This window comes from Misgurnus anguillicaudatus, chromosome 2, assembly GCF_027580225.2.
Source record: "Misgurnus anguillicaudatus chromosome 2, ASM2758022v2, whole genome shotgun sequence".
Taxonomy (NCBI): domain Eukaryota; kingdom Metazoa; phylum Chordata; class Actinopteri; order Cypriniformes; family Cobitidae; genus Misgurnus; species Misgurnus anguillicaudatus.
The window spans coordinates 25,207,073-25,231,907 of NC_073338.2; the positions used below are offsets into that span (position 1 = coordinate 25,207,073).

Here is a 24,835-nt window from a genome sequence, read left to right on the forward strand (position 1 = left end):
CGCATTATAAATGTGTCGTAAATGCACTAAAGGACTTTTAACCTGACGGGATAGTTCCAAAAACACGAGAGGGAAAATCCTCAGCTAAACAGCGAGGCTGAAACGCGTGATGAGACGTAGATGATAGATGTAGATGATATATTACTTTTAGTCCTGCTGGTTTTAATCAATTAGCATTTGTATTTATCACATTGCTCCGTTGTTTTTATTTCCATCATCTGAGAGAGATAATGAAGTAGATTTCCAGGAAGGTCACTGATTGATTCTGTTGACAAGTGTCAAATCATCATGATTGGCTATGGAGAGCTGAATGTTGTTCCACTAGCTGATATCATCTTTTACCAGGCGTCAAATGATGAAATGACAATACATTGCTTATGTTCTCGGGCTTACGTGAAGTACGTGGATCAAGATAACGTTTTGATTTATATCACAATAATTAATGTGCTTATGATGCCTAAAAGATGTGTAGTATATGGATTAATGCAGTGTTATCATAACTGTTACTGTAAAGTTTTATTGACGTTTATCTTATAATCATACACTTGACGCAGTAGTGACGTAAAACCCTTTGTACATATGTTTTTACACGTGAATATTTCAAAATATTTTAGTATTTGCTATAATAAACAGCAGCAATTTGTAGTAAATTGTAATATATTATAGTAATTACTGTACTTTGTTAATGAATTGTATTTTTCTGTAATATACTGTATACTATACCAAACAATATTGAATTGAGAAACTACAGTAAATACTTTAGTATACTTGTAGGATGAGGTTTACAACACTGTAGTTTTTAGGAATTTTACTACAGTTGATTGTAGCATATTATATTACAGTGTTTCTTTCATGTGGGATGGGATGTTGTCTGTTTATAATTGTAAATAATGTACAGATACTCTTCTTTTTATCCGCAGTGATCGAGAATTGTATCGGTCAGATTTTAAAGCCATTCTGAGTCAGACTGACAATGAATTGCAAGGTACAGTTTACTTTTTTAATATCAGTATTTATGAACAGGACGATTGGTTTATTTTGGTATGTATTTCTTGATTCTGTGTTAAAGGCGGGGTGCATGATCTCTGAAAGCCAATGTTGACATTTGAAATCACCTAAACAAACACATCCCTACCCGAATAGAATCTGGACCCTATTTTGATAGACACGCCCCACACATACGCAGCGCAACCCAGGCAATGATATCGGTCAGTAGACACGCCCCTTACTGTTGATTGGCTAAAAGTGTGTTTTGGTAGTCGGCCCGACTCGCTTTTCCAAAGTGTTTTTTAGAAATCATGCACCCCGCCTTTAAATACAGGTTTTGCTATTCAATTGACAGATTTACCTTATAACACCCAGATACTCACGTTATATGCAGCATTCGTTAAGATCTTTCCTGTTTCTTGTAGATATTGAAGCTCATGATGAGGAAGAGCTTTTGGAAGATTGTAATGGGTCTGAGGATGATGATGATGAAGAAGAAGAGGAGGCAGCTGTGGATGAAGAGACCATGCTCATGGCCAGTATGGGTCTTCCCGTAGAGTTTGCCAGCTCATCACAACAGAAAAATGCTGTATGTCATTTTATATTTTCTACCTTTCACATATTGTGTAGTCTGGGTTACATTTAATTATTATGCTATGGGATTCCTAAAGGGTCCATTAGGGGGGCTGTCCCTGGTTCCTGTCTATTTTTATTTATTTATTTTATTCATTTATGAAAAATAGGTCATTGAAATTTGGCTCCCCTTGTGATGTCAGAAGGGGATAATACTGCCCCTTAATCTGCACTATCCAACCACGTCACTGCCATTTAATGCAGAGATCAGCTCATTTGCATTTAAAAGGACACACCCCAAAATGGCACATTTTTGTGCACACCTACAAGTGGCAATTTGAACATGCTATAATAAATGATCTATATCATATTTTGAGCTAGAACTTCACATATGTACTCTGGGGACACCAAATATTTAGTCTTGTGAAATATCCCCTTTAAAGTAATTGTAAATTATCACCTCATTTGCTATAGGAAATATTTGAAGCATGCTTATGAAAGTCAAAATTAATTATTGTTTGTTGTACTGTTAAGGGCCAAGTCTTCATAAAACAGAAAAACAAAAGAGGCACTGAGCATATAAAAACCCTTGCAGATTATCCCGTCACACATGAGGAGGACTCTATGCAAGAACAGCAATGCTTTGTGAGTAATGCTACTGAACCCCAAACCGAACAGACATCTCCAGTATCAGAAGAGTCCTGGCTGAGGTATTGGCACCAGCAGGGGGAGAGTCTGCTGTGGCAGAGCTGGCTGGAGAAACATCCAGAGACCTCCAGCACTACAGCAAAAGACGGCGCCCACTCGGAGGAAGACTGGGATGAACACTGCCACCAAACATATCTGCACTACTGGGAACAGTTTCACTACTGGGCTGCTCAGGGCTGGATGGTAGATGATTCTTACAGCACAACCGCTGTTTCTGAGGAGGATCAGGGTGGCCGAGAAGAAACCGAGGGATCGTATCAGACAGGCTCGTTGCGAGAAAAAGGAGAGGAACAAAATGCTGTCAGCGTCACAGACCTTATAAGCAGTCTGAGCCTGTTGAAAGAGGATGTTGAAACCGCTGAGGATGATGGTGACCAGAGGTCTTTGGCCTGTAACTGTTCTGATGAGCCTTGTGATGGTGGAAACCGCAAAAGATCATCGTCTCATAGAGCCTGCACCAATACTGCTGGTTAGTGCATGTGTTTTAACATTTAAAATCACTTTGTGTATTTGCTGTGGGTACTGTGGTGTGTCAGCAGTGATGCTGAGCCCAGATACGTCAAAACCTTTCTGCTACATTACCTACTTTCGCTGTACTGAATGTAGTGCAAGTACAAACAAGGGTGTAATTTGCAAAGTAGAAGCATGCTGTTTAAAAGAGAGAAATTCTTTTAATTACTTACAAAACTTACAAATAAGTGACGCACAATTAAATTGTCAACACATTGTAAGGTACCCTGTAAAAAATTCTTGCTTGCACTTAAATTTTTAAGTTTAATCAACTTAAATCTACAATTCATTTCAACTTAGTGAGAAGTTGCTATAAATTATAAAAAATAAAGTTGAATTAGCTTAAGTTATTGTACTTGTAAAATGTACTTCAGTTGGTATCATTTAAGAAAAAAAATTCAACTTAAAATATCACTTTGGTTTCATTTTAGATAAAAAAATTATAATATTTGAAGTTGATAAAACTTTTCACTTTTACAGTGTAACTTTATTTTTTTTAATTTATAGCGATTCCTCAGAGGCCAAGAAAATAAATTGAAATGAATAAGTGCAACAAGTGTACACTGTAAAAACATTTTGGGGGCCTTACATTTTTAAAGGTGCGGTGTGTACATTTTAGCGGCATCTAGTGGTGAGGTTGCAAATTGCAATCAGCGACTCAGTCCACTGCTTACCCCTCGCATTTGAAACGCATAGAGAAGCTACAGTAGCCGCCACAGGACAAACATGCCTTCGATGGAGACAACTTGGTAAAAAAGTTTGTCCGTTAAGGGCTTCTGTAGAAACATGGCAGCACAAAATGGCGACTTCCATGAAAGGGGACCCTTGGTGTATGTAGATAAAACGTCTTATTCTAAGGTAATAAAAACATAACAGTTCATACTGATAATATAGTTATGTATATTTATTACATTTTTGTCAACAGATTCTTTTAAAGGTTACACACTGCACCTTGAAGGTAAAATGTAGTCAAATTTAAAATAGTAAGTTCAAATGACTGCCAATTAAAAGCAGGGCGTGCACACAAAAGCTTTTAAATGGCAGGCGGACGCTGACTATAGGCGCTTGCCAGCTTTTTTTAGCGTGTGAGTGTTGTTTTTTAGTCGTTGACGGATGCGTTGGTTGGTTGTTGTGATATTTGTCCCGCCCCTCCTCCACTGTGATTGGACAGCCAAGTGAGAAGTGACATTGACAAGCTGGGCTTTTCACCTGAAGTTGTAAATTTTTCAACTCTTGGCGCGGAAAAAACGCAGAGTGCCGGCGCTCAGCGTGGAAGCCCCAGGCTTCTATTAAAATAATTAAAAACATACACTGGCGTAAATGCTACTTTACAGTGTAAACAGATTTTGCCAAACATTACCCATTTCAATTTCCACTCTTAATTAGTTTGGGCAAACAGTGACCCAAAAAAGCTACTAAGACAAAGTTAACTAACAGAGAGCAAATAAAAGTAAATAAGCATCTATATATTTCACTTTGAGAGTTGATAAGTGCTCACTATCGAATTCACCCAAGACTCACGCCATTGGTTAAGCTAACTTCCTGTCAGACCACAAACAGATTGAAATTTCATTTGGTGGTACAAAGGTCTAAAGAACCACATTGTCATTTGATCAGGATGTCATCACCCTTATGTTGGCATCAGTGACAATAAGCCAGAATTCTGTTCATTAATATGGCAACTCCCCAGTTTTCATGCCATCTTTAAAGTAGATCATATTCCCACAAGTTTTCCTCCAGCATAAGCTTGGCTCTGCTTGAATGTGTAATTCGTTATATCAAAAGATGTCAGCCACTGAATGAAAGGAGCATATGACTTTAGCCCATGCATTTTTAATGCCAGCACATGTAAAAAAGAAAGGGAGCACGGGTGAGTTCATGACAACCGGCTCTCATTCGCTCTTAAAATGGCACTTGTCATCCTGATTGTTGAGCCATAATGCTATCCAGCATGGCACTCTTGGTAGTGCTGTTCTAAAACCATATGTATAAGGTCCATATATAAGATCCAGATACATTGTATCATAATGATAATGTGGGTATTATTCATAGTAAACTGAAACAAGTGTGCTTTTTCAGATGGCAACATGCAGCAGACCTCTGCTCCGTTAAATAATCAGAGCGGACAGCCCGCAAGGAGCAGATGTAACAATGAAGATCAGAGAGATGATGATGATGATGAACCTCCAGAGAGCAGGCAGGCTAAAATAAAAAGAGGGTAAGCCTCATTGTATTAGGCATTCATTAATTTAAGTATGTGGTTTATTGCGTAATCCAATGGTGTGTGTGCCGATCTGCTCACAGTCATGAACTGGATGCCGAGGAGCTCACGGAGATGCCGGTTCAGAAGGCATGGGATACTCTCGGCTTAAGACGCGGCCTACAGCCCAAGTAAGAAACGCAGACAGTATAGACGCCCATCAAGAACAGTCAAGGCCTTCATTAACATCTAAATGCATTTTCCCATGGCAGATTTGACAGCGTTGTGAAGCTGAAAACAGGCCACGGTGCGTACAGAAAACAAGCAGCATGCAAGATCAACAAGCACATATTTTTTACTGATGATGGACCACAAACCAAACAGCCAAAAAACAGCAAAACCCTCCAGAAAGTAAGTCATTATTGTGTACAATGAAAGCATTTAGAGATCAGGTACAGTCATACTCCAATTTGAACAAAAGCATGATAAAGCATGCTCCATATGACACATGTGCTATAAATTGCTATACAGTGTACAGTAAGTATTAATGCCACAGTTATTATTTCTGGAAACAGGTGTTCACAAAGCAATAAATACACAATAGATTTAGCTCCTCCTTGTAACCGTATGCTTTTTTAATAAGATACTTTAAATTGCTAAACGTATTTGTTTGCGCTTTCTTGAGGGTTTATTAATACATGGATTTTGAAGGATTACATGTAAGATGCGTCGCCTTACTCTGGATCAGGGAAGCGCAGGGTAAACTGTTCGGGATGTGTGTGTGTATTAAGAGAGTGGGCATAGAGCCAGGAGAAGCATTGAGTCTGACACTTCAGCTCTTTATGCAGTCTGCACAGAGCTTCTTCATCTAACCTCCATCACAGCACCTGCTTACTGCATGCTGTCAGCTTCCATCAAACAGACAGAGGCGCGTTAACCTCCAGTCTCACCCCTGACATGAACACACACGTTCCCAGCTGTCAAACACACACAGGACAAGTTCAAAGGTTTGGTCCTTACTGCCATTTTTAATATTAAAAGGATAGCAGGCCTCAAGACTAGGTCATTTTTTGCTTGCCTTATGTCTTTAAGCATTTTATTTTAAACCTATTTGATCCTTTTTTCCATCTTAATCTAAAGAAAATCACAGTAATACAGTAATATGCTAAACTTAGTTCCACAAGTTCAATGCTTTGATAGTGTAAAGGGATAGTTCGCCTGAAAATGGAAAATGGATTTTTTAATTTGTTTAACACTAAAGAAGATATTTTGATAAATGATGGTACTAAGCACACAGTTGACAGTACCTATTGGCTTCCGTAGTATTTGTTTTTCCTTCTATGGTCTTGCACACACTGGAGCTAAATTTGGTTGTACCTTTACCTTTTAATGCCTGATCCTGTGCTGTACACACACAGTTCAGTAATTTACGGGAGTGACAACCACATTCTACTACTGAATAACTCCTGCAAAATGCAGGTAGTGATAACCACATTTGTAACTATACAGTTTTAACTAAACTGCATTAACAGAAATTCTGCATGGTATATGGGTCAGTGACAAAAATCTTTTAAAAAAAACTTGTTTTAAAAGCACGCATCAGGTTTATTTCAATGCACATAGTGTATTAATACCGAGCCCCTAAGCTGACATTGGAGTAAAAAAAAATCTGAAGTTTAGTTTCATGTGCTCACGTGAAACTTTAATGTGCTCACGCAAAACCTTCAAGTGCAAAATTTTTTTTAGTTTAGTTTCACGTGCTCGGGTAAAACTATCGCGTGCTCGCGTGAAACTAAACTTTAAAAAAAAAATCTGCACATGAAGGTTTTGCGTGAGCACATGAATATTATAAATAAAGAAAAATTATATATATATATATATATATATATATATATATATATATATATTATTTCTTTATTTATACATTATTCCATATTACATAATAATAATAAACTCATCCAAACTATGGCATAACACAAATGCAACTTTGGAAATTATGTTGGTGGCTAAAAGCATCCAAAATAAACCAAAACTCTGTTATATTTTATTATTTTAATAGTCACCCTTTTCCTAGAAATTGTTGAACCATATGCATGTCATTTTTTTAAGAAGCTTCTTAAATTTTCAATTTAGGATGAAAAAGAGTATAGAAGGAGTTCATATTTAATCTGAGCTCTTATTGACTGCTTTTTCTTCAATATTCAGTGTAAGTCATCTATTTCAAAAATAATATTTTAAAATAAATTTTAAGTTTTCTAATAACAAAAATTAATCTGTTTGGCACAGGTATATTTTTGTCTACAAAAGTAATTTTAAGCATTAACCATACACCTTCAGCTTAAATGATTTTTAAGATAATAGTTAAAATTTTAGTCAAGTGTGTCCAAACTTTTGGCCTGTACTCTATATAATTTTATTAGTTATTTTAAAATGTAAATTTAAATGTGTTTTTGTAATATTTGTCCTGACATATGCTGAAAACAGCTAAATAATCTTTGACAAATGATGTAAAAATGTATGTAAAAAAATCATATTACACTAAACTAGATGATTATATTTTATTCCACTTTTTATGGATATATTTATATTTTAATTAAAAAAAATACTAGTTACACCAATTGAAACAGACCGGTTACACCACATTATATTTTTTTCAATTATCCCTCAAATAGTCTTTCAAAATGAAATAAAACCAGAAATGTTAGACTTAGTCCTCAAAAAAGAGAATGAATGCAAGTAATCAGCAAATTTATTTTGAAATTTTACCCTTTTACATTTAAATTAAACCAAAGGACACAAAATAATTAACGTCACGTCAATGACCCGTGTACAGAACCCACTTAAATGTGCATCACAGGTTTAATATTATGTACATGACAAGTTTCTCTTCTGAAATTTTTCCTTTAATAAAACCAAAAACTTCATGAACCAAAGCCATAAACGGTTAAGCGGTACAATGGTATGTAAGCCCAAAAAGATGTGGACATGACGACACTGCAAGTCAGCGCTCGGTGAAGCACCTTCACAAACGTGTACAACACACAACACCAAGACGGAGGTGCGTTAAAATTGCAGAACATAAGGCTGTAATATTATATTGATAAACGCAGTAAATGTAACCAGTAACCACTGTCAATCATCACATTTTCGGGGTTGAACATTATTAGGATTCACTTACACATTCATATGCGGTTGTAACTTTGAGTTGTGTACGGGGCCTATGGAGGTCAATTGCAACCGTCAGCTGTGCGTTTACCATCATTTATCAAAATAAAATATTTTGCGTTTAACAGAAGAAAGAAACTCATACAGTGTTAGAACAACATAAGGTTGAGAAAGGAAGACAGAATTTTCATTTTTGTGTGAACTGTCCCTTTAAATTAGCAGAATTTCCTATAAAAAATGTTGAGTATATCATGATGACCAAATGCTTCAAGTCATAGTTTTAGTTATGGACACTTTTTCAAGGTGGATTTTTGAGTGTAAGAAACAGCCAGATAAGGAATCATGTAGCTAGTGAAGAGACAAGACCAATTTACTGCAGTGCTCTGGAATTGATCTCTCTGTTGCACAAATTGATTTGTGGAGGACAAAAACTTTACTGCAACAGACATTATAGCCAGTACCCTTTCAAGCTGCCATGGTTTCCTTTTTTACCTTGTCTTCTGTTATTTTTCTGCTATTAGAGGTGCTTTATAAAGCAAACATCACCTTATTGCTACTGCTTAGGCTTTCAAAAATACCTTAAATAGCTCTAAGTATTAAACTGAAGTTCATAACATATCATGCACTACTTAGCACTATAGACACAAAGGCTTGTTAAGGAGAGGTGTGCATTTATATTTACAAGAACAAACTGGATGTAAGATTTATTATTTATGCCTGGCAAATGATGAAACAGGTTAGAAATCAAAATTAAAGGAGGGACCTGAGGCATATTTTAGGATTAGATTGTAATACTGTGCTCAGTGATTACTCACTAGCAACCACTTAGCAACAGTTAATAACCTTATAGGAACACCCTGGAAACAGTCGTAGTAGTGGCAGTATCATGAATATACTAAACCTGTGTTGCAAGAGTAGACTGGTAGACAGTTTTTGACTTTAATATTTGCATCTGTTTTGTCACTAACCTAAAGTACTTTTACTTATATCCTATCAGGTCCAGACTTTCCTTCTGCAAGTTCAGACTGAATCTAACTCTGATGAGGTAACTCCCATCCCTATGCCTGATGCTTTAACCGAGCCATGTAAAAGAACAGATGATGATGGCCTGTCTGCACAAACTGATGAGATCGATGAGGTGGAGAGCGAGAAGCCACCTCAGCTCAGCAGAAGATGTGAAGATAGTGAAGAACAGATTCAGACAGAATTGACACCAGAATCAGAAGAAAGGCGAGAGACGAGCCCAGATCCCAGAGGAGAACTGCAGCCCTTGGATGTACCTGACTTCCTGCTCCCTGATCCTCCTGAAGACACAAAGGGAGGTCAGAGTTCAGCTCTCTGCATTTACAAATGAGATAAGTAAGGCTTCTCATTGAGTTTATGTTGACATGCCCCTTTTCTTTCTTATCAGAGAACGTGCGGGCCTTAAAAAAGAAAAAGAAAAAAAATAGGAAAAGAAGGAAAGATGTTGAGATGCCACCTGAGATTGCAGCAGAACCTGAGTTGGCCAAATACTGGGCGCAGCGGTACCGCCTGTTTTCTAGGTTCGATGAAGGAATCAAACTTGACCATGGTGAGTCAGCAACCATCTTTATTCATTTTTTGCTGGCTGTTAGATATTTTTTTATTTTTTGATGCAAACCTCATCACACAGAAATGATACAGTATAAATAACCAACCTGATAATTAAAAATTCTATTCTTAATGTTCACATAACACCCAGCGTTTCTGTTAATCTCATGTTAATTTTGAGTACCTACAGAATAGTATTGCATTCTTCACATCTCCGAAGTGTCTTTAGTTTTATCAGATTTATAAAAGACAGATCAACTGAACTGCTACTGACAGAGTACTAACATGGGCGGAGCGAGTTGCGGGCAAGCAATACACACAAAATATTATCCCACTATCTTCGAATAACTTCTGATTCCCTACTTGTTCCTGACGTTTACATTATATGAACTTGCATGCCGATTGCCAGTTTTACTTACCGCCTGCAACTCATGACCCGGTTGGGACTGCCCTATTTAAACAAAATCCAGCTTTAAACAAACACACTTGCACAACTCCGTTTCTACCTTGGATAAACAAACTATATCATTGTTCCCATAATGCTGGGTTCATTTGGAAGCTAAATCGGCTTAAATTTTCCTCACAAACAAAAACACACTTCTCTAATGACATTGATTTTGTGTGAGCTCTTGGTTGATGTGTGCATGCACTATTCATGTTAAAGTGCCCATATAAGATATGAAGCAAGATCGTTATGTATGAATCTCTCATGTTCGGAAAAAAACTTTATGAAACTTGTACGAACCCTGGCTAAATGTATTCGACACAAAAATACAGTTATACGTCCAACTGCTTTTTTGACACTTTGCCTATGTTTAGCATGAAATGAGGAATCCAACTCTTTAACAGTGTTAATAAGTCAGAATGCATGAAATAGCTTTAGACCTCCATTTAAAAGGAAAAGAGTCTCATACTGTTCATTTGCAAGAGAAGAAGGTATCAGGAAGCCAGTCTAGAGACACAGAAAGCATGTGTTGAATAGCTGTAATTCTTAAAGAAAGAGATCTCTGAAAAATGAAAAGCCTCTCATAATTTATTCAACACGATGCCATTCTCGATGCATATGACTTCCTTGCTTAATTATAAAAGCATCATTTTATATTAAAATGATGACACATTATCTTTTGAAATGGGACCCGAAATTGTGAAGCTCCAAAAAGCACATACATCCGTCATTAAAATAATCCAGTGAGTTAATAAATGTCTTCTAAACTAAACTTTTATTGTTTAACTATTAAATATATCTTTAAAGGGCCACTAACGTAGGTGTTTTCAGCAATATTAAAATCTATGTCTCTAGTATCCCCAAAATGTGTCTGTAAAGTTTCAGCACAAATACACCACAGATCTTTGATTATACAATGTTAAACCTGGACATTTGTGGCTGCAATGAAAAGCGTGCTGTTTTGTGCATGTAAATGCAAATAAAGCTTCTGTTGCCCTCCCCGTATGTAAAGTAGGGGGTAGAGCGCTTACACACGTGCTTTAGACTACATCAAAACATATGTCTCTGGCAGAAGGTTGAACTACACGCTCATAAGGCGGAGTCTGTGAGCGGTTATGGTTGGGGCGTAATCAATGTGACATCACATTGATAGGGGAGCCTCAACAGCCTGTTTTTTGTGACTGTTGCAGTTTAAAGGAGATTATACATAGGTATATTTTTTAGGTTAGGGGGGCTTAAAAGTGATAGTAAACTCAAAAAGAACTATTTAACAATTTAAAGGGACACTCTACTTTTAGAGTTGAAGGATGAGTCAATTTTCTTAAAAAACATCCAGATAATTTACAAACATTCCAGGATTTTTCTAATTTGAATAGACTTGAATGGACCCCAACATGTAAAAGTTTAAAATGGCAGTTTCAACAGAGTTTCTAAGGACTCTAAACGATCCCAAATGAGGCATAAGGGTCTTATCTAGCAAAAAGATTGTCATTTTTGACAAGAAAAATAAAAAATATGCACTTTTAAACTACAACTTCACACAAGGACATTAATTAGTATAATTCGACATACAACAACGTCGGAACGGTCCTCTTTCTCCACACTTGTGTGTATTTTCGCATACGTCATCCGTGACCTTTCGGCGTGATGACGTATTACGTGAGGTCATGCTGGCGCGTCACAGGACCGGAGATAGACGAGAAGTTGTAGTTTAAAGTGCATATTTTTTATTTTTCTTGTCAAAAGTGACGGTCGTTTTGCTGGGTGGGACCCTTGTGCCTCGTTTGGGATCGTTTTAGGTTCTTTGAAACTCCATTGAAACTGCAATTTTAAACTGTTACATGTTGGGGTCCATTAAAGTCCATTAAAATGAGAAAAATCCTGGAATGTTTTCCTCAAAAAACATAATTTCTTCTCGACTGAACAAAGAAAGACATCAACTTTTTGGATGACATGGTGGTGAGTAAATTATCTGAATTTTTTTTTAAGAAAATTGACTAATCCTTTAAACATTAGATTTTTACTGCTTTGAAATCCATACAGCTGATCTCCAGGTCTGGCGGTACCACTTTAAGCATAGCTTAGCATAATCATTGAATCTGATTGGACCATTGGCATCTCACAAAAAAATAACCAATGATGTTACGCAGTGCCCAAAAAGTGTCCCCTGCTATTGAAAGTTACCAAGGGGACTATTTTTGGGCAGTGCGTAATATCATTGCACCTGCTGCAGCCATGTTATGGCAGCAAAGTTGTTGATTATTACACCAGAATGAGCGTATAGTTCCTAGACATATTGGCCTAGAAAATTGCAACTTTCAATTTTACGGCGGTCTTAGTACACTATGTAACTACAGAAGAGTCAAGTTTAAAATAGGAAAATTATCAAAACTCTTTTTTTTGTACGATGCTAATGGTCTAATCAGATTCAATGGATTATGCTAAGCTATGCTAAAAGTGCAGACCCGGAGATCAGCTGAATGGATTCCAAAACTGTAAAAATCATATGTTTAACTCTAGGGATGCTGGAAAATGAGCATATTTTCAAAAAAGTGGAGTGTCCCTTTAACAATGTCTTTTGACACAAGATAAAAAAGATTGCAAAATAACTAATATATAGGACATTTAGTGAATGATGATCATGGCAGAATTGTTTTCAATTCAAACTAAAGTGAACTGTCTTCTGTCAAGACCTACATTGAATAGATTTACATATTTGGCAGACCAAAGCGACTCGATCTATTTTGTGCATTCAATCTATTTTTAATCAGTATGTGTGTTTTGTGAGATCAAATTCATGACATTTTTGTTGCTAACACAATGCTCTAGCAATTGAGCTACATGAACACGATGATGCCTGCGTTACAATGTATAAAGCATGTGACTCTGAGATGTATTGGGGAGGTGGTAGCAGCTGAAGAGGTGTATGGAGTCGATTTGTGGGCTGCCTGATGAGCTGACTCTGTCTGCAGTGTGTGAGCTGACGCCTCCTGCGTCAGACAAGAGGAGGGGGAGAGAGAGAGAGAGAGCAGATGAGAGCGCACAGCTTTAACAGTGCTCAAGAGAGCAGTGTTTTCTTACCCACACTGCACATTACACAAATCGAGCGCTCGGCCTCAGAGGAGGGCAACCTTTAGCTCTGGTGCTTCACCTGTGCTCTGCCCTCTATTGCCCGCTACAAAGAGGACCACTCGGTTCATGGTCACAGTATATTAAACCGAGCATAAACCTGCTTGTGAAATCTCCTTTCTGCTGTCTTATTTTATTTTAGCTGAGCTGAGGAAGTGTAGCTATTTCTTATCTGCCTGACTTATCAGAGGGCCGTTTTATTTATAGTGTAAAGGAAAAGGATAGGGTAATCTAGAATAAATTTGTCAGATACAAACACTTGTTAACCACATGAGCTCAGTGTGTCACAGCATGTGCATTGACGACTTAGGCCGCAAATCCGACAAAGGGATATTTATAATACATAATGTTGCAGGAACCTACAGGTTTATATGGATTTCTGCATTTTTTGCACATTACATGTAATCTTTACCTATAGGGAAACATGGTAAGCTTGAACAATGTCATTATTAAACATTCAAAGTGAATAGCTTCTCCAAATGCTAAATGACATCAGAAGTCAGTCACAAGATTTGAGGTGTTGGTGAGAGCGCCCTGCAGCATAGTCACAGGTTGATATTCAGAAGAAACATTGCCTGATGTGACCCATGCCTCCAACAAAAGACAGCTCAGAACAACCAAGGCTAAGAATTGTTGACTTGCACAGAGCTGGAAAAGGTTATAAATGTATCTGTAAAAGCCTTCGGTTATCTGTCCACGGTTAGGCAAATTGGCTATAAATGGGAAAAGTTCACCAAACGTGAACTTGCCGCTCTGCTTAGAAGTGGGCGTCCTGTGCAAGAACACGGTGCACAAAATGTCAAGAAGACTGGAATATACCAGCATCTCTTTTGACATCTCTGCCATAAATTAAACATCATACAAGAACATTGTGCATTAGAGGACACCATAGAGGAAGCCACTTATGCTTACAAAAATCTTTTCTGGACATCCGAAGCATTCGGGAGATCACTTTAAAGTTCCACAATGCTACTGATGAAATATTCTGTAGACAGATGAAAACCAAGCTGAGTTGTTTGGATTAAAACACTTTAGATGTGGATAGAGAAAAGGACAGCACACCCACTTTAGTAACTTATGCCAACTGTAAAATATGGTTGAGAGGCTGTTATGGTTTGGAGTTGCTTGTGCTGCCTTAGGGCTTGGACAGCGTGATATAATGGATGTGTAACTGAATCCCTGAGCATATCGGGACATGCTGGAAGATAATGTAGGACCATCTGTCCACCAATTGAAGTTCAACAGAGGTTAGGCAAAGCAACAGTAGCCAATAACCCAAAGCACATGAGTAAATCAATAACAGCTTCAGCTAAAGACAATGCACCTGTTGGTGTGGTTCAGTCTGTGTCCTAACTTTAACCTGATTGAGATGCTTTGTTTGATTGTAAGAGATATAGACCCATATTGATAAAACATCTTAAGGGTAAAAGTAGCTCCTAACTTGCTTAAATAGGAGAAACTATTTCACAAAGTGTTTTGGCACTTAAACTTAGCTCATAATAAATCTATAAAAGTTAGGGGTGGTCACAAGGACTCCTAAGTCAGTAAGACCAAATCTCAAACAATACTAAAATGGCTATTGCGTTCTTTTCATGTGCAATTTGGACAAGGAGTAACTACTGTTTTGTACTTTATTCAGTTTTGGTTCTTTTATGTTTGCATGTCTTACTATCATGCATGATTATTCTAGTTTGTTCATTAAAGGCGCACACACACTTTCCAAACCAAACCGTGCCCCAGTGCGATTGTCCCCCCTCCCTACTCCCCCAGAAGCACGCACTCACACTGTACTTTTAAAGATCCGAGCCCGGGCGCGCTTTCGTCATTAGGATGTGATTGTATTGAAGAAAGCAGGAAGTAATCTTAACACTGGAACCCATTGTATTGTTAAATTTGTGTTTTTTTTTAAGTGGTTTAGTCGCGCAATTGACGTCTCTCCTTTTAAATAGAGTTCTTGTGCGATTTCCGATTACACTGTGCCAAACGAACAAACAAACAAAACAGGAAAATCCTATTTTCATTTGTTTCCCTTTTTATAACCTCTTAAATATGGGTAGGTTTCTTTAAAAATACCAAATTTTGAGCAAAAAGCTTTTTTTGCGTCAGTTTTTTTTAGAATTACAGATTACCGTAAAGATAACTCGTCAGTTGCGGAGAAAGAGTTAAAGCTCTTGAGTTTTACCGTTTTGGAATCTATTCAGCCGATCTTTGGGTCTGGCGGTACCACTTTTAGCAAAGCTTAGCACAATTTATTGAATCTGATTAGACAATAAGCATCGCGCTCAAAAATTATCAAAGAGTTTTGATATTTTTTCTATTTTAAACTTGACTCTCCTGTAGTTACACTCTCTCTGTGGTCATTAAAAATCCCAGAATGTCTTTCGAAAAAGAGTAGGGGTGTGCCCCGGAATCTTGGCCAAACTTGCCCGCTGGCCTACTAATTAGTCCCCAGACTAATTGGCTATATCACTCTGTCGCCTTTCCACTAATAAGCTGGTGTGTGGTGGGCGTTCTGGTGCAATATGGCTGCCGTTGCATCATCCAGGTGGATGCTGCACATTGGTGGTGGTTGAGGAGAATCCCCCTTTCATATGTAAAGCGCTTTGAGTGCTGCAGAAAAGCGATATATAAATGTAACTAATTATTTATTACTAAGACGACGGAAAATTAAAAGTTGTGATTTTCTAGTCCGATATGGCTAGGAACTACAGTATGCTCTCATTCTGGTGTAGTGGTGAAGGGCTTTGCTGCCGTACCATGGGTGCAGCAGGCACAATTATATTACGCAATACCCAAAAATAGTCCCCTTAGCTTGGGACTTTTTGGGCAGTGCGAAAAATTATTGCTATTATAAGTACTTACTACCTGCTGTACCCATGGTACGGCAGCAAAGTACTTGATTATTATGCCTACTTTGGCATACATTTTTTTAAAGAACACACATTTTTGAAACACACTATAAAGGCTCACATGGTGCAATTGAAAAAAAATGTGATTGTCTGTTGTAAAAAAAAAAACTGGGACCCTCCCACAAAAAAGAAGCATGATTTTCTCAGAGGTCCCCATGTAAAACTAAGAGGCTGTTTACACTTGGCATTAACATGTGTTTTCATCGATCGGATCACAAGTGGACGACGTTAATGCCAGGTGTAAACGGTGTTCAAAACGTTTTGAGCTCGTCCACTTTCGACCACTTTCAACCACATCCAGAGGTGGTCGAAACCACTTTCGATCGGATCGCTTTGGAGTTGCGGAACGCACATGTGGTTGAATGCGTTCGAACAGCCACACGCGACCGCCTTCTCTCCGCCCATTTATCTAATCTGAGGTATTAAACACAAGTTTCATGTCTTTTTTTACTTCTGGCGTGAACATTCGGTGAACAGCGCTATTTTTAGCCTTTCATTGATAAAAGTAAGCGGCTGATCTCCGTAGTTTCGTTTTGAAAGCGTCTGAAAGTTGCGCGATCCTATTTCATCAATTGCGCCGAAAATTCAAAGAAAGCTCTTACATACTCATGTACAAAACACTGTGCAGCATGTTTACTTGATAAACAAGCAGTGCACTCTGACATTATATTAGTTTGCGTGCATATAAACTCATCATTACTCCCGCTCGCGTTTGAATGACAGCAGAGAGACTCGCCCACCGTCTCACAGACCACCCCCTCACAGTATTCAGCACAGAAGCGGTCGAAAGTGGACAAAAGAGACGGATTCAAATACCAGGTGTAAACGTGATGTGTCTCTCTCGTCCACTTGTGATCCGATCGATGAAAACACATCTTGATACCAAGTGTAAACAGCCCCTAATTCTGTCCCAATAGGGCTATAGAGTTGCTTGGCTACACAAAGGTCACTCCTACTGTATGCTAGGAAATTGGGAGGGTCCTAGGTTTTAAAAATGTAGCCTCTGTGTGTTTAATCCCTTCAGAATAGGCCATGTCTGTGTTTTTCTTTCACAACCTCCATAAAAATTCCAGAGCAATTTACCTACTGTTTGTAATCCTTTCGGAATGCGAATGTCTGTGTTTGCCAGCAAAAAAATGTGAAAATTCTTTTCATGTTTATGGCAATGTGATGTGCCATAAGGTCTTACTAATGCGCATATATTGTACTTCCTGCATCCCATTCATTCAGACATGGATTTTTTATTTATTTGTCAAAATGGAAAATTTTTATCAAGCTGAGCCAAATATCGTACACTGTAAAGACTTATATTTGTTCATTTCGGAATGGTATACATAAAAAATTATAAATTAATTTTATTGGTTTATTATAAGCAGCCAGTTATATAAAACACGTAGGCTACTTTAGTAGGATTAGTATGTTATTTTGATTAAAAATAAATTCGTAAATTACATTTTCTTTATTCATTTGAAATTTAAAGCAAAATTTCAAACATCAGCATATCCAGAGCGAACGCACAAAACAGACACTCCCACCTCTGGAATAGCCTGTGAATTTTAGTCCTGTCTACAATCACAGATGTTGTGGGGGACACATTAAAACTCAAACATCGTTTGAAAAACTAATCCCATCCGAATAGTGCTTATGTGTAAATAGGGATGTCCCGATCCGATCACGTGATCGGAAATCGGCCCCGATCACGTGGTTTCAGACTCGATCGGAATCGGCCGTTACCTCCCGATCAGGACTTGGATACATATGCAGGGTTTAAAATCCATTAAGGTCTCGCTCTGCTCCACGCCAGTGTACGCGCTGCGCTGGTGCTTGTGAACTGATGAGAAGAGAATAGGCTTGTTCGACTTCATTCAGCGCCACAAGAACCGGCAGCCGGATGACGGCAAAGTTCCGCGAGAGATTTAAAAGCAAACTCCTCCGTATGATTTCGCGGATCACTCTCGCGGTAGTTTGACGCCACCCGGCTGTCGTGTTGCGGCGCCGCACGAAGTCGAACGAGCCTGTTGACGTGCTTTCATTCATAGGCTTCACACTCGTGCGTGCAAGGAACCCACGACAAAACCGGATTTTTACCGCTCATTTAAACGACGCGTTGATCGTTTTTGTCACCATGTGCTCAGACGCAGCTCCCCATCTCACTCAGAACCTCAAGAACGTGCATTCGCGCAGGATCATTTGACATTACTGTAGAGAGAGAGGTAAGAATGATGCCCACGTCGAGAAAACTATAGAAGTCTAGAAACAAAGTATTAAAGTATGTATAGCCATGTCACTCATCTTATTACAATATGTTAACTAGATAACTGGATACAACTGATTGTATAGTTTAATAAAATAATGTATTTTGATTATACAGATTAATTACGACCTAACTATAGGTATTTTATAACTAACTGCTGACCAGCTTAGGGAATCTTATAAGATATATTGCTGAATCAGTATGTTGTTTTTCTTGTTAATTGAGTCTTTTTGGGTAGTCTATCTTATGCATAGAATTAGTCAAGGAGGTTGATTCTTATAACTTCCTTCCAAGTTTGATCAATTGTGCATAATGACATGTGCAACAAATGCATATAGGGTGTCAGACTCATAGATTTGCATAATTTAAAGTTCAGTTTTCAAAGTTTGGGTCAACATGTGGCACAGCTTTAAAACTGAAACTTATAAAATCCTATCAGAGGTCCAAAATGTCATTGAAACACACCAGTGGCTTTGCTGTCAACATGTTACCCCTCGAACCCTCCATCCCCAACAGAGCATCCCCACAAAACAAATCCCAATTTAACCCCTGTACATATACTATATATATTCTCATTATTTTTAACACATCTATAGTTATGCGCTGGCACAGAGTTAGACTCTTTTGACTCCACACAGAAACAGCAATGCGTGCGGCATGACATAAGGAACATCCTGGTTCTGTTTTTTCGCTCTTATTTATTCTTTTTTTATGTATTATAGAAGTATCGGATCGGGACTCGGTATCGGCAGATACTCAAAATCAAATGACTCGGACTCGGACCCGAGGGCAAAAAAACCTGATCGGGACATCCCTATGTGTAAATTTGAATAGTTCTGATCTTAGGAATAACTAAATCTAACAACAACTGATCATTTTTAGCCACAGCTCCATTTTTTTCATGTTTTTTCCTTTGGTACCATAAAAGGTCCTGTTTCTTGGGATTACAAAATCTCTCCTTGTGGACTGCAGATTTCTATCAGAATCCTCCTAAGTACCATGACTAATATGTGTTTATATGCCTCTCTCACTTTTAAATCATAACTCTTTCACCAAGCATCTAGAATTCTCTTTGAAACTGAGATCAGAGCCTCGCACCTATTCACTTATTCATGTCAACAGAGCCAGTAGCCCATAGCCACAGTGAGTCTCTTTTCCTTCAGAGCTGTGTGATTAAACAGAGGAGAGAGAGAGAGAGAGAGAGGAGAGAGAGAGAGAGAGAGAGAGAGAGAGGAAGCGCAGACTGAATCATCCATCCTCTATACCCAAACCCTTGAGATTAAGCTAGGTGGGGGTCGAGTGCTTCATGGGAGAAGTTTACCACAGGGCTATATAATTTTAAAAACACTCGCTTTTACTACAGCCCGCTGAGAGGAGCCAAACAACACACAGGAGAATAATTTAAGGATTATGTGAGTCATGAGGCAGACTTGTGAACGGTTTCAGTTATTCTTTGGTGATTTTATTATGATTTCACCCCACTAACAGGCTCTGACACACACACATTAGCACTTGATAGAAATTTTTATAAAGTCAACATCAAGCATGCAACGTGTGTGTGTGTGTGTGTGTGTGTGTGTGTGTGTGTGTGTGTGTGTGTGTGTGTGTGTGTGTGTGTGTGTGTGTGTGTGTGTGTGTGCGTAACAAGATTTTTATCAGTGAAGCAGGACATTCATTGAGAAAATATTGTTGGGGTGGGACTTAATGTAATCCATTAAGAATTGGATTTGTGATTGTTTTATACCAGAATGGATGAGTTTAAAGGGACACTCCACTTTTTTTGAAAGTATGCTAATTTTGCAGCTCCCCTAGAGTTAAACATTTGATTTTTACCGTTTTGGAATCCATTCAGCTGATCTCCAGGTCTGACGGTACCACTTTTAGCATAGCTTAGCATAATCCATTAAATCTGATTAGACCATTAGCATCACGCTAAAAATAAACAAAGAGTATCAATTTTTTTTTTTAAACTGACTCTTCTGTAGTTACATCGTGTACTAAGACCGACAGAAAATTAAAAGTTGCGATTTTCTATGCAGATACGACTAGGAACTATACTCTCATTCTGGCGTAATAATCAAGGACTTTGCTGATGCAACATGGGTGCAGGAGGCGCAATGATATTATGCAGCAGCTGAAAATAGTCCCCTAGTAACTTGCAACAGCAAATAACTTTTGATTTTCTGTCGGTCTTAGTACACAATGTAACTACAGAAGAGTCAAGTTTTAAATAGGAAAAATATCGAAACTCCTTGGTTATTATTTTTTAGCGTGATGCTAATGGTCTAATCAGATTCAATGTATTATGCTAAGATATGCTACCACCAGACCCGGAGATCAGCTGAATAGATTCCAAAACTGTTAAAATCAAATGTTTAACTCTAGGGAAGCTGGATTTTTTTTTTTTTTTCAAAAAAAGTGGAGTGTCCCTTTAAAGGTTGATTGCCCTGCTGTGTTCAATGGCTATTTTTGTTTGATTTGGAGAAAGTTATAACATTTGGTAATAGTTCATTAAAAAGATATTTTCTACGCTGGTGATGTCCAATTTATATACTGTATATTAAACTTTGGTTAGCCACATGAACACCACTAAAAGATATCTATAACACACATTGCTGCTGGAACCAGAGTGTTAACCCTTTGGATTACATGGTTTTGGTTTAAATATATATATATATATAAAACTCAGTCCACATATATTAACACAAACAATAATGAAACATGATCAAATGTTACGCACAGGAGAATACAACACTGTTATTCACAGCTAAAGGCACAAAAATATCCAATTAGCCTAAATACATCATCAACAAACATGTAAGAGGTGAGGGATGTGTAAAGCTCAATTGAAGTAAATGGCAGTAATGAATTAAAATGTGAGTTCCAGTATAGAGACAGGCATTAGTGTGGCCCAAAGTCCAGAACTCATACAGTAAACAGGAAACACTAAAAGTTGTTGCTCCACACCAGTAGTTGTTACTTTAGCAGGTGTTTTATTCTCAGCGGAGAGAAAAAGACGAGAGGCGGAAAAACAGAGATGCGATGCAGATGGTGTTGCTCTCCACAGAATCAGAAGAGGACATGGTCTGTTAAACACCACTTTCATACAGCTCTTCCTCCGCCTAAGCTTTCTCTCTCGCACATACACCATAATAATGCACATTAAAACGCTATAGGACATTTCTTTCAAAACCCTTTCTGTTTTAAAGATGTCTTCTCATGTTGTGTCTCGTAAATGTTATCCAGTTGCTCAATATGTTTATGGCATCACTGTATATAGTTGTAGGTAGCCTCTGGTTTTTTTACATCTCAGATATATGAGGTAGGTCATCTGTGTTTTTTATCATATTGAAGCAAAGCTGCTATATATTTAGAGGTGTGGTTTTAAACATTAGAGTTAAAAAAAACACAAAAGCAGTAGACTCCCTCTAGTGGTGAAAGTTGAGTATTTGCATCAAAATGCACTTCTTAGTAACTACATAAGTCATATTGAAATAATTGGTCCCAATGCAGGAAAAGGAAAATGTTATTTGGAGATGTCTAATTGTACGGGTCATCTGTCCACAGAGGGTTGGTTCTCGGTGACCCCTGAGAAGATCGCCGAGCACATCGCTCTGAGGGTTCAGGACAGCTTTAACACCGAGCTCATTATTGATGCCTTCTGTGGCGTGGGTGGAAATGCCATTCAGTTTGCCCTCACTGGAAAAAGAGGTGAGCTTTAATTTCATGCTGTCCTGAAACAATCCTGCAGTGTTATCTTCCATATACAAGAAGCAGTGTTTCTGTCCCTTTAAAAAAATGTGATCCTGTCTGTGAAAACTAGTTTAAAGTCTTATAATCTAATTATTAGGGGATCATGAGCATCACAGATTGACTTGCATAACCTTAGTCAGTGTAAAATAAAGATATCATGGTTATATTTTCATAGAAGGTTATTTATATTATGTAGGATGATTTTATGTTGAAAACAGTATATGTATGTGATATTATGATACATTTTGGTTATTTTTTATGTATAGTGAATGTTTTGTAATTGATGGTGATAGTGGTAATGTGCACACCTTCTTAACTGCATTCTCAATCAGTGATTGCCGTCGACATCGACCCGGTACGCCTGGCTCTGGCGCAGCACAACGCGGAGGTCTATGGCGTGGGGAACCGAATAGACTTTGTGCAGGGTGACTTCCTGCAACTGGCTCCACGTCTGCGGGGTGACATGGTTTTCCTCAGCCCACCTTGGGGAGGACCAGAATACCTCAGTGCCGATGTCTTCAACATCGAGACCATGATGACTCCTGATGGATATCCTTTACGTTTATCACATTCAGTTTTTGCAATTTGGGTTTTTATATATAAACGGGAAGTCCATTAAAAAATTATTTGGGTTTCTTTTTCACATCACTTTACCGTTTATACTTTCTAGCTTATGTGGTCAGAACGCTTTACACCGCCATTGACAACTTCCTTAACTAACTTCACGTTTGAAATTTTCAGATTGTCAAAAATGATCTCCGACAATATTGTCTATTTTCTCCCTCGAAATGCAGACATGGAACAGGTAATACTTTATGTGCTCACAAAAAATCCTTCAGTATGTAGTATATGGTGGGTTACCGTCACTATGTTGATGTATTTGTTATTGAAACAAAAAACTAGAAGCAGTAGATTTCAGTGAGCTCATCCCTTATCTGTAGCATCACAGATGTAAATTTAGACTTTGAATATTTTTATTTGAGAGTGTGTGTGTGTTTTAACATAAGGCTGTTTTAAGGCAAGGTAAGATACGTGCATGTATGCATGTATTTATGTAAAGCTGCATCCATGTGTATTTCCCAGGGAACATGTACAGTATAATAAAAATGTATCTTAAATGCGCTGTAAGTGGCTTTGCTACATGATACATAAATGTATCTCTGGTCTTTGGTACTATATGTGTCTATTTGTGTGTAGCATGTGTGTGTACATGTATGGTTTTGTCAGCTCAGCTGCAGCTGTATCTGTATCATGGTCTTCTGATTTCTCTGAACGGTTTGTATTGTGTGGTTCGACCTTCTGAAACCACACTGCTTTCCGGAGTGATATGTGTTTGACTGCAATAAATTTATTTTAATCGCGTATCTGACTAGTATATGACTAGTATCTTAAATAAATGAATTAGATTTTAGTCTTTTTATTGTATTGTTTGTAATATTGAATAATGTGTGTGGGACTTTTTTGCATTACATTTAAAATTAAGTAAACTAAATCTCAGAATCTGATATTTTGTTAATAGGTAGATACTACATTGATACCAGTATAGATACGAATAGCCACATTGCTTGTGATACACTATAAAATATATATTTTAACCAATACAAGTGGTTCGCTGCTGCCCCCCATCCCCACCCCCTATGGTTACAAGCCAGTGAACCACTTTAAGGGTTATAGCACCTTTTTTTTTTTTGCACCCTACACCTGCTTACCATTTTTCTTCTTCCTCTTTCTCTCTTTCTCTCTCTGTGTTTAGATTGCATCTCTTGCTGGTCCGGGTGGAAAGGTGGAAGTGGAGCAGAACTTTCTGAACAACAAACTGAAAACAATTACAGCATACTTTGGCGATTTAATTAAGACAGAAACCTAAATTGCTTTATTTCCTTCTTATTTTAATGAAATTCATTTGTGTTATTTGTGCTGTTAAATGTTTTGTAGGTTGGTGATGCTGAATTTTACAGACTAATTTGTACATGATGCTGTTTAATGTTTATTTTAAATAGTTTGACATTTTTCCTAATATTTTTCTATTAAAATTTAGCTAAAGGAGTCATGCGTGCGTGCGTTTGTGTGCGTGCGTTTCTTTTGATTCTTCTGAACTCTATACCACACTTCCCATTCCTGAACACTGAGAGGCAGTTTCCTAGTCCCAGCCTAAAATGCATATTTTCCACCGACATATCTTAACATATATATCAGTGCCATTGTTTAGTCTCAAAATGCACACCAGTGGCTATTCTTTGTAAAAGTTAAACTACTAAATGCTTATTAATTAATCTTACCTAAAAGTATCTACCTATCACATGTATTTTCTCAATTAACCATGTTTTTTGGCATATTGTTACTATTGGCAAACTAATGCTACAGAAATCATGCTTTAACTATAGTAACCATATTTTTATTTACTGTAGTAAAACCACGGTTAATATATAAAACAGTAACAAATTAGCAAGCGTTCAAATACAGATACTTACCTTTAATCAGAGGCATTCAGTGTATTATGAAGGTATTTTTGTTTGAACTATACATGTTTATAGGCTAACTTCCGACAAATGTTCACACTAGCGGTTTGATATTTTTATTGGTTGTACTTCAGCCTGCACTTTACAGTCTTAGGCTAGTGCACTGCGGTT

At 37.7% G+C, this 24,835-nt stretch overlaps 1 protein-coding gene across 1 annotated transcript; it reads left to right on the top strand.

Annotated features, from left to right (window-relative positions):
- The first annotated feature begins 41 nt into the window (after positions 1-41).
- tgs1 (trimethylguanosine synthase 1) lies at positions 42-24,251 on the top strand. Its single transcript, XM_055202088.2, has 13 exons — positions 42-398; positions 921-985; positions 1,413-1,576; positions 2,095-2,737; positions 4,858-4,996; positions 5,083-5,169; positions 5,251-5,389; positions 9,141-9,465; positions 9,555-9,716; positions 22,020-22,163; positions 22,538-22,754; positions 22,932-23,010; positions 23,959-24,251. Exons 1-13 carry the CDS (start codon positions 289-291, stop codon positions 24,070-24,072), a joined length of 2,388 nt encoding a protein of 795 aa, XP_055058063.2. The 5' UTR covers positions 42-288; the 3' UTR covers positions 24,073-24,251.
- The last annotated feature ends 584 nt before the right edge of the window (positions 24,252-24,835 follow it).

What these genes read in the sequence shown, in the direction of transcription:
- tgs1 (XM_055202088.2), top strand. Translation starts at nt 289, where the DNA reads ATGATTGGCTATGGAGAGCTGAATGTTGTTCCACTAGCTGATATCATC. An exon ending in AGCCTGCACCAATACTGCTG is followed by an intron (nt 2,738 to 4,857) that starts GTTAGTGCATGT and finishes GTGCTTTTTCAG; the next exon opens with ATGGCAACATGCAGCAGACC. An exon ending in ACCATGATGACTCCTGATGG is followed by an intron (nt 22,755 to 22,931) that starts ATATCCTTTACG and finishes AACTAACTTCAC; the next exon opens with GTTTGAAATTTTCAGATTGT.